The sequence below is a fragment of the Morone saxatilis genome, unplaced genomic scaffold, assembly GCF_004916995.1.
Source record: "Morone saxatilis isolate NCDOM2014 unplaced genomic scaffold, NCSU_SB_2.0 Contig19, whole genome shotgun sequence".
Taxonomy (NCBI): domain Eukaryota; kingdom Metazoa; phylum Chordata; class Actinopteri; family Moronidae; genus Morone; species Morone saxatilis.
This window is the reverse complement of record NW_023339751.1, coordinates 23,006,598-23,017,785: the sequence shown is the minus strand read 5'-3', so window position 1 is coordinate 23,017,785 and position 11,188 is coordinate 23,006,598. Positions and strand designations below refer to the sequence as shown.

The 11,188-nt window shown below is 39.6% G+C and overlaps 1 protein-coding gene across 1 annotated transcript; it reads right to left on the bottom strand.

The window, feature by feature from the left end:
• Positions 1-652: 652 nt before the first annotated feature.
• LOC118329640 (exonuclease 1-like) lies at positions 653-7,617 on the bottom strand. The gene is made up of 6 exons (XM_035663870.1): positions 7,563-7,617; positions 5,415-5,611; positions 5,194-5,313; positions 3,104-3,227; positions 2,744-2,881; positions 653-679 (listed from the first exon to the last, which is right to left on the bottom strand). The coding sequence occupies exons 2-6, from the start codon at positions 5,573-5,575 to the stop codon at positions 653-655; spliced, it is 570 nt and encodes a 189-aa protein (XP_035519763.1). The 5' UTR covers positions 5,576-5,611; positions 7,563-7,617.
• Positions 7,618-11,188: the final 3,571 nt, after the last annotated feature.

Here is an 11,188-nt window from a genome sequence, read left to right as displayed (position 1 = left end):
TGGGTGTTGAGAGACTGGTCGATAATGTGGATATTATTTGGTAGGGTGCGGGTTTTGGATGAAACTTGAGGGTTTGCAGGCGATTGAATGGAGGAGGCAGATAATACAGAAGAGAGGATGGAATGTGCGAAATTTTCATGATCGCCGCTTCTAAGAGGGGAAGGGAGGTGCTATGGGTTATTTAGGTGTTGTGTTTATCATTTGAGGATAATGGATGATTGTGAAAAGAGGATTCTATTGTTGAGTATGTTGGTTCATGTGGCCAGCCTTTTAAAGGTGTCATGTCTAACCATATGACGGTATTTCTGCAAGACTAGACCTAAAAGTGTAGTAATTATAACGATTTACAAATTAACCCTAACACTTATATAAGATCCTACAGTGTAGTCCAGAAATTCTATATTCTTTTACTCTTATTTTTTATACAACACCACTATACTGAGTGTATGGAAGACTGAAAGTGCAGGCATGGTGGAACATGGCAAACATGGAAGAGATGGTGGAGGTGACCATAATGAGGTCAAATAAGAGGACCTCTCAGGCAGTGCACATTGCATGGGAAGCTGTAAGTCTACTCTAGTGAATCCCAGCCATGTCCCTACACCACCTGAGACTACTGCCAGCCCCTTTAAGTGTTGCTTGTTTCCCTTTCTTAGGTGATAGCCAGCTTCTTGTCATACTGTTGGCCAATAGGAGGCACAGAGTAGGACTAGTACCTTCAAGAGTGCCACATGCAAAATGTATCCTGGTTTGCAATAACACTGACGGCCATATACCCGCCCGTACGCGCTCTACAGTCTGACAAAAGTCTTGTCGCTTGGGTACATATATAGTTGACACCTTAATGCCACGTCAAATATAATTCTAATCAATTTCTTATCTAATTTTTTTTACAAAGACATCGGCTGATTTCACGCAACAGTCTCTTTGAAATAATGTTTTGGTTGCAAACGAAACTGCTGAAGACAAGGCATTCTCAAACGGACGTTCAGCAGCTTGGTAAAGCCCAACATAGGGTCAGTTTTTATATGCCAAAGACAAAAGTACCACTGAATATGCACAGTTGACTGTCAGATTATGAACGGTGCACACCGAGAATGCGGTATTCGCAGTAAATAATAGAGTAGATCCTAGATTACAGGCTCACCTGTGAATCAATAATTGATTAATCAAATTAGTGGGTGTGTATAAAAGAACCCCAGCACACAGGCCAATCACTAAACTGCAGGGTGTACCTCTGACAACATGCCTAAGATTCACCCTGAGACCAAGCGTTGAATTATCAAAGAGGCTGAAAGCACGCAGATCCACTGGCTGCAGGTGGCTGACAAACTTAATGCTGTTTCAGGCGTCAAGTGCCAAGAATAGAAAAAGATTTGAAGAGACTGGAGATGGTTTTTTGACAAAGCACAGGTTCCGGCCTAGACCGCAAGAGAAGAAAAGAAAACCTGTCGGAGGACGTTTGTGGCTCAAAATATAAGGGCCGAGCTTTTTCCACTGCAGCAGAAGGCTCCACCAGGCCTGGTCACCGTCAAGTCCCGTGATCAACCAGAACAGTTTGTAGAATTCTGTCTGCGAAATGGCCTCCATGGCGAATCCATTGTGCCCAGAAAACCAGCCACTAAACAAAAGGAAATTAAAAACAACGGGTTTGGCATTTGCCAAGGCCCACCCATTCTGGCTAAAAGAGATGGACGCTAGGAAAATAGTGGGTTCAGAAGGATGGATTCTCTCCAGATGAAACATTCGGGGTTGAATTACTCACTGAGGCTGCCGGCAAATTATCTGCAGGAGATTGGAGGCCCCGCATGGATCCCGCAGATTCGACCCCAGAAAACAGTTAAGTTTGGTGGGCGAAAAGATCATCGGTCTCGGGTTAATCCGTATCGGCGGGGTATGCGACCACGAACTTTGCCCAGGCTGGCAGAGGCCAATATACTAGCTAAAATATCTAATTTGTATCTATAAGTATTAGCTCCCTCTTACAATTCCCCAACCATGAAAAGGGGTCAAATTTTAGGGCAGAGGGATGGAAGGCTGCCATTCGCAATACTTGCGCATGCGCTTTACAAAGTCAAAAAGTTCCTTCAAGGCGAAAGAAGATCAAGGTGCTCCCAAGGACTGGCCAGCCCAAGTCACGACAGACATGAACATCATTGAGCAATGGTTGGGGTGAATGAAAGAGGAATGCATGGAAGACGAAACCAAAGAATCTTGATGAACTCTGGGAGGCATTGTAGTACTGCTTTGCTTTGCTATTCCTGAGGACTTCATCCAATAAGTTGTATGAATCATTGTTGGACAGCATGGATTGCAGCTCCTTCAAGCTCATGGGAAGTAATTACAACGATATTAAATATGGATCTGCGACAGCACAACTAGCTTAGAGTAAATTGATTTTGTTTTCAAGGTTTCAGGCATTACTCTCGTGTAGCAGCGGCGCACCAAACTCTCTCTGTCTTGCCCAAACATCTGACTTTCTGTGTTCATTAAACTGATCACTCTTTCCTTCAGTGAAGCAAAATTTATTTAGTATATTAAACATAATTTGGGAGGGTTTTAGCTTTATATTGCAGCCATTTTTCTAGAAACCAATGGGATTAATTAAAAGTTCAGGTTATAAGCTTGGCTGTTTCTACAAAATGGATAAGTGACAAGACTTTTGTCAGGGACTGTATACTACCATCAGGTTTCCTCTATGTATTTAAATATGTATTCAGCCACTGGGTCTAGTGCATGGTACCTTTTTGCAGCCAAACGCCAGCAGGTCAGAGTCTTCTGTGATGACAGCCTGGGCTAAACCAGATTTAGTTAGGTAAGCTAACTGAGCATCAGCTTCATATGGAGCCACAACACAGTCCACTCCTTTTGCCCTTGCAGCCTGTTTTCAAGAAGCAAGACAAAAACATTTCCAACATAACTTCATCATGAATGATGTTATATATTAAAGTAACAAAGAAAAACAGAGAGCGATACCTGCATTTATAATAAGAAAATGTATGATAAGATGTACTAACGACTCAAATCATCAGCTTTTAGTGGGCAGAGTTAGGGCTATATAAATACTGACTTTACCTCCTGGCAGGAGATAGGAAGCCCTTACCTTAATAAGGTTATGAGCCATGGCTGGGGTGATGTTAACACAGCGGGTAAAACAGTCTCTGGCCTCAGACACTTTGCCTTCACGTAACAGCTGTCTGCCTTTCAGAAGGTTGGTTTCTCTACGCCTGAGAGGCACAAATGAAGCAGAATCAATAACGGAACACTTTACAATTCCTAATTGCAGTTCAAACGAAATCTAGTAAAATCTTAAAATGAGAATTAAAACTGGAGACTATGTTTCTGGACAATGATATAAAACCTTCCTAAGAGACAACTGAGTTAGGAAATAGCTAAGATTATTTTGTAGTAAGTAGTAACACCACTAAAGACAGATACAGCTTCCCTGTTAATAACAATAATGTTTTGGTCTTTTAGTACTTTTGGTTTCACCTGTCTGCAGGTCTGTACATTCCTCTCTGCACTGTCACACACAAACAATGTTGCACTGTTTCTGTTTTGGAATGCAGCCATTAGATAAACCAAGCTTTGTCTGAGCCTGTTTGTTAGCAGGTATGAAAAACACCAGATTATTGTGTTTGGCACAGGCCATCCATCAGTGCTTCTCAAAAACTCTGGCTGATAATTTTCTGTTATTGACTACGTTTACGTGCACAAAATATTCTGTTTTTTGCCTTTATTCCGAACAAGACAACATTCCTATTAAACTGTTGTAGTAGGAATAGTGTCTAATGAAAATGAATATGTACATCCTACAGAGGAACTTCCCCCCTCTTACTTCTTTCTCCTTTTCAAACTGCACTCATATTGCTACCGTGGGAAAAGTGGGATAGCTGAAGCTGCTGAAGCCATTTTGCATCAAAGTAGGATTTTTTCCACTGGTGGTCGAACACAGACACGAACTTCTTTCAACCACCTTTGAAAGGGTAATCGTTGTGATATTTTTCTTTTCTTCTGTGCGTGTCTCTACTCAAGCCTTATAAACTGTTGGCTTGTTAGTTTGTTTACAACACAGAGCTGACCGTAAACAGACAAACCGTAGTAAAACACCCAAATGAGACGCATATTCTGAATGCACTGTATACTGTATAATATTAGCATATCCCACAAGTCTGAATTAGGAATATCCAAAGAGAACATATTGTTTACATGACCATTATCATATGTGGAATATTGTCATATTGAGAAGGATGGAAAATTGGTGTTTATTTTTTATACTATACAAATTACAAATACAAATTTACACTAATTTATACAGCAATGAAAACATACCTATGAATAGTATATTCCATTTCTGCCTTTAAAGGCCATTTAAAGTTGGTCTTTTTGTTTCAGATATTTGCTGGTCTTATAGGTCAGTAACCGAACGTCATCAGTAAGATGTGCGCACACAGGAGATAGGAAATGAAAAACGATGACCATTTATGAGGGCATCAGTGTGAGGAGTTGGTTATGTGCCTTAAATAACAATCACAAAAATAATGGGTTAAAAATTTTCCCCTCCCAGTCAGACCAGAGTGGATAATTAGCCATCTGGTCAGAACCATGGGTTTTATATGGGGTCAGTACTGAAAGGTGGTGGGTAGCAGGGCTGTGTATTGGCAAGAATCTGGCAATATGATACGCATCATGACACTGGGGTTAGAATTCGATATACTGCTATAGTGTAAGCAACACGATATCAATTGTGATTTCTTTTTATAAAATCTAATTTTAGCAAAACTTTTTAAGGAAAACAAAGTCTACTTTTGTTTATATTTTTATTTATCAGTCTCTGTAACATCAAACATTATAGGCCTCAGTTCACATTTACAACACACATGCTATCTAGTTGTTTGGGGTTTAAATACAAAAATATCTATAGTTATAGAGAATCGATACAATATAACAAAACAAAACATTGCATACGATTTTTTTCCCCCACCCTTGGTGGGTGTTAAAAAAGTGGGTTTTGAACAGAACCTGCTGAGGAAGAAAGCCATTTTAAGGTAAAACAGTTTGCACTGGGCATTTATGTTTTAAGTGTGCTAATGTGTAAAAGTGTTCTTGGACTTGTGAGGTCATAGATAATAGGCAGTCCAGGACATAGATGTGTCATCCAAACACTCATACAGACTCAAGGTAAATACTCACTCTCTGCGAGCCTTTTCCACCTCTCGTTTTGAAGGCAGATTGCGTCCATCAAACACCAGAATTGGTTTGACTCTGAAGTTCAACAGCATGTCCACAAATTTCATGCAGTACCACACATACCTAGGATTGGACAAATTCAAATGCCAATATCAGTCTTGGACATTACAAGAAAATCCCAAAGTGAATATTAACATGTTTTTAACCATGATAAAAATGCTCACTGATCAGTTGGTTCTCCTTTAGCGAGCTTCTCAGCACATGAAAATGCTCCTTTATGCAGCCAGCAGTAAGTGTCCACAGCCACAGTCTGGCCTTTGTATTTCTTCACATTGATGGGCTCTGCTGCATCTTTGATGAACTGCAGCAGTCCAGAGATTCCCATTTTCAGCTGCCGATTGGAGCCACTCTGATACTCAAACTGTAAATGAATCAAGAAAATACTGATGAGAACAACTGCTCACACTTTCAGTGAGGAAAGGCATCCTGAAAGCTCACTGACGACAACATGTAAACTGAAGACCATTCCTCAGAGTGTGCTTACTACTGCCTCATTTCAAAATTGAAGGAAATAATTGCATGATCCAACATTAAGAACTGTAATTATATCTTAAACGTACTATAAGGAGTTTTCAACTGGTTGTGAAACCGTCTCAATTTAGTACCGATGCCTCTATATGCCCTACACTAACAACCAAGACCATCAGAGAGAAGATGTAGCAGGGACTTTCATTAATTGAATCTTTAAGTTAAATATGACTACATCCAGTGAGTGGAAAATACTGACAGATATGGTTCCAGCATCCCACCTCCCCTTCTCAAAAACTGACAAAATAACCACAAAAATCTGATAAATGAACATTATTTATCTCACTGAAGAAACTATTAAAATCATGAAGATGTAATATTTGTTGATGTCTGTACCAAACATCTGGAGAATGAGATTAGTAGGCTAGGACATCTCTGCAGCACTACAGTACTTCATTATAATGCTGTTTGTCACACATTTTACCTTCAAACAAATTACTGCATCTGCCATTTAGATATTGCCATTTCAATAACATTCGAATTCAAGGACTGCACAATTACAGTCCTGCAGTTTTCAGTGTCAACACAACTGTTGAGTCTGAACACAATGTAGAAACAGAGCTGTAGCAACAGGCTGTCTGTTATCATTTAAATTGGATGTAATAAGAGAATATTTGTAAATCAAAATCTGCTATGCCTGCTAATGCATGGCATTATGATTAATAACAGGATATTTATTGACCCTCAGCAAGGGACATGCTGCTTGTGGCACTTGTGTGTAGACCATTACAGTCTCAACTGTCAGAAAAACACTGATAGTAACACAACAAATATCCATTCTGCTTATTTGTCAGATTCTTTATCAATTCCTGATCAGTTTTCTCTGCTAAGGCACTACTTTTATTATAAGAAAGGATATTTAGCCTCTGTGTAACGGCTGTGCTGCTCAGTGCATAAAGTATCAATAACAGTCAATGTTGAGTGGGAAGAAGTTTCAGCATATTGCTGGTGTTTCCCCTTTAAAATAATTATTTTATAGACATTACAAACAGCTCTGTTGTCATCTTTCTTTGTGCAATGAAGCCACGCTTTGGAACGTTTCTTCGTCTCCACTATGACTTCTTCTTGTTGTTGCAACTTTCCAGCAGAGTAGAAACTCGAGTTTGAAGTCATTGTTTTGCAATCCTTACGTATGTTGAATGTTTTGGCCTTTTTTAACAATCGTATTTTTAAATTAGCATACAGAGAACTATGTCTAAATTTCATTCCAAAAACCTGCATTGTAAATGACAATGGAATAACCTTGAATCCTTGAACACAACACTTGAAATTAACTTTGCTTCAAAATCTTCATTTGCATATGTGAATATATTTGGTTTGTATGCAACTCAAATGTCTCATACATACTGTATAACCAACATATCACACGTCAAAGATCAGCTTTACTAATACCGGTAACTACTTTGTTTTTGCTTAATGGCAGAGACTGCGTATTACAACTAATGTATACATAAGGGTCTAGTATAGTACATAGTAAATCGTATCGAGGGGTTAAGAGGTGACACTGTCGTTTCTTTTGAATGGAGAGCAGTTTCTTGCTCTTACAAATATTGATAGCAACGTTAGTTAGCTGAGACACAATCTGAACGCCATATATGATCTAACGAGCTAACGTTAACAGTACAACGTTAACTGAACCGAACAAAGTGGGCAGTTTCTGCGCTAACGCTGGCTAAAGGCGGCTACAACCGACGTCTATGTAAATAACACACACTGACAATACGATAAAGCAGTATAATATATAATAGTATGTCAAATTCACTGAATACCGAATTAAAACTTACTCCTTTCCAGTTACTTTAATCCACAGTCCGAACAGAAGGCTGGAGTGAATTTAGTTTTAGCGGCAAAATGAGTTACTGAGTATGAGCTTCTGCTATTGGCCACAGAGCTTCCGCTATTGGCAACAGAGTTGCTGCTATTGGCCAGATGAATTGAGAGGGCGGGATTAACCGAAGAAGAAGGGGTGCGCTCCAAAACCTAACCTGTACACCCGGTTAACATGTTGCCGTGCAACACAAAATGAACCGTTTCTTGTTTACTTTTTTTTGGCACTATTCAGTTTCAACAGTAACAATTATCCCATCATCCCCCACACTGGCTGCCTGATCATCAGCTGATAGAGATGCATTGACACATGTGCCACACACAAGCACATCCCCGCCCTCGCCTCTTTGTACATTTGCGACACGCCGGTGCCCGGAGCTCAGCTCGCAAGCACTTCACTGCACAGGAAAAAGCTGATATTTGAATGATTGCTCAAGCAATTGTTCATAAACTATGTACACTTCAGTACTTTATTAGTTAGTTAGTACATTATTCTCTTATACGCAGTGTGTGGCCACATGGTCTGCTTTAAGTTTTGGTAAAACAATTCCCCCTGACAGTGTGTCAAAAGTGTTGGACTAAAGTTGAGATGGACAAGACCAAAAGAAACAGTATGGATCAATTTGGCAGGACATCTGTCACAAGGGAGGATTAACGTCAGAATAGATTTTAGAAAGTCATATTTTTGTCCAGTGAGTGCGCTGTATGATTTATGTTGGGGATAGATCAGGTTTTGCAGATGAAGATGAAGAGTGGACCCAGTGAAGAATATCAGCTCATAGATCCTCGTTAGTGTCTTCGCCTATATCCTGCTCCCATCATGTTTTAGAGCTCACAGAGAGGAACTATCTACAAGAGATGGTACCTTTATGACATAATGTGTGGTAGTGAAAGAGCATCAGTGGAGGGGCTCACAGGCTGAGAGGGAAATGAAGCGCTTGTTGGTTTTAACTGTTCATCGGAGTGATAGCCTGTGGGTACAAACTGTTCTGTGTTCCTATAAGGTATTGCTCACTGTCAAAATTCAAACAATGGTGTCATGTTATCATAAACAGTTTTTACTAATTACTACTACTACTTCTGCTGTAGGTTTGATTTTCTACATAACGTTACATCTCCCAGTGAGCTAAACATATGTCCCAGCTTTATGATATGACCTGAATGCATCATAAGACGTGTCTCATTTCCCAGCTTCCTCTGCACTTCCTGCTTTGCATCGCAGCAGTGACAGACGGAACGAAAACAAAATGCGATAAGTGAACTTTACTGCTGAGCTGGGATCAGTGACAGCGTTACTAACGCTTACTGACCGATCGGTTAAATGTCAGTTCTCTGTTCTTGAGGCGGGGTGTTCTACTATACAGTCAAACATGCAGTTCTCTCCCACCAACGGAGATTTCACGTTTGTGTCCTCGACAGAGGCTGAAGGTAGGCTAATGCCAGCACAGCACTGCGGCTAGCAGGCCTTGCAGGAGCTAACCGCTTACCTGTTTTCTGCTTTATTTAGCTATCGTAAAGTAGCGCAGTCAGTCGGATACACACACTTTCAGTATAAAGGTGTAGTCTAGGTGTGGGCCATTCGAAGTTGCTAATGTTACTGAGCATTATTAAAGGAGCAAGATATCGTTAGCTAGCTAGTTACTCGGTATAATGCAGTATTGATACGTGTCGCTGACGACAGTTTAGTAACAGACAGTAATTGACAAACTGGAACCTGTACTTGATCTTGCTTATTGTCCAGGTTATGAAGCCATTAACATAAGACATTAAAGGGCTGCTCTAATAGTCATTGGGCTCTATGACGAAGCACACTGTAAGCTACCTTCCACACAGAACCTTATGTATGTATATATATATATAATTATAATATACTATATATATTATTAATATTATATATATAAAGGTATAAAATAAAACGTTTAAAAAAAACCAACAAACTCCCTGTTTAACTCACTTCCTGACTCTTCCACCCATTAAGTACGTAAAACACAGGCAAAGTATGTAACCGCACAATGGAAAAATTTTATAGAATTTGAATAAAACTTATTTAATGAAAAGATGACAATAAACCAACTTGACCAAAAAGTTAACATCGAGATTTCTACGGTTGCGTTTTTTATTCTGTAAAACGCCTTTTATTACCGGCCCCCAAGGGTTTTCGGGGTTTCCTTTGAAGAGGTTAAAGTGAGAGAGCAAACAACCGAATTAGCACATAACAAATTTAAATATTAGGGATTGAATTTGCAAACCATATTTTTGTTTTTATTTTTTTTTTTTTGTTCAATTTAAAATACGAATTATTGTTAGTTTTGATTTGCAAAAAAGAAAAGACTGAAGAGTTTAAAAAACAAAAAATGGCATGGTTTTTTTAAAATTTATTCCATAGCTTCTGTTTCTAACCAATCTAACTGCCATCACTTTTTTGTTTTGGAAAACCCCAAACAACAAACCAAACAACAGTTTTGACTTCTTCAAATAGGAAAGTTTCATTTTTTAACTTTTTTACAACATAGACTTTTAAAATAAACATTTAAAATTAAAGGCTGCAGCAGCAAAAGTTTGGAGGGAACCTTCGCACTCCAAACGCGAACTCGGGGCGTTGGCCCGCGGCCCGCGTTCACTTTTTGCCGTTCGTAACAAAACGTGGGACCCACCGAACGCGAAATGTTTCAAACGTCACCCCCACTTCCAAGGCTTCTCATCCCAGAAAGCTTGAAAGAAAGAAACCGCCTTTTACGTGTCACGACATTTTTCAGACACTTGCAAAAGCAACTTTGAGCTTTCATAGAGGACACCTTTTCAGTTTGCGAAGGTGGAAAATTCAAAGCGCCCATGCCCACGGACAACAACAAGTTTTTTTGAGGCACAAGTTAAAATGAAAAACCTTTAATGAATCAAACCAATGGTGTGTAAGATTTTGCAAGTGGAAAATCGAAACATGAAGTCAATATGAAAAATCAAATTCTGTAAGGAGTTTATTAAAATAGAAAGCCTGAAAATGCCCGGAAATTGGTATCACACGTTGGTCTCCAATTTGACGGCAAAACGCACGCAACCAACGCCCTTCAACGTACAGTTCAAACAAAAAAGCCAAGGCCCTTCATTTTCACCACCCAGTTTTTTTTTTTTTTGACTTTTGTAACTTGACAATTTGGAAGTCAAAGCCGAATTACCCTGTTAGGAGAAGTTTTTAAAATTAAAATAGAAGCCCTGAAATGCCCGGAAAAATGGCAAAAAATCACAGTGGCCAACTTTGACGGGCACGCAAAACGACACGGCCCTTTGCCCGCGAACACAAAGTCACAAAATGCACAGCCGTTTCTTTTCACACATTTTTCTTGACTGTGGGCTGAACAATTTTGAACAGAACGCAATTCTTTGGAGTTAAATTCGTTAACAAAACAACCGGAAAAAAAGAAACCAGCGGAATCAAAAAAATGGCCGATTTTTTGATCACGCCACCGACCACGCCCTTTCCAAACGTAGCAAGGCCCAAAAATGCACGGTGGGTTCCAGATTTACGCCTCTTTTTTAAATGTACTGACCAATTTGAAAAGCCAAGATCTGAACAAATTCCCTAGGA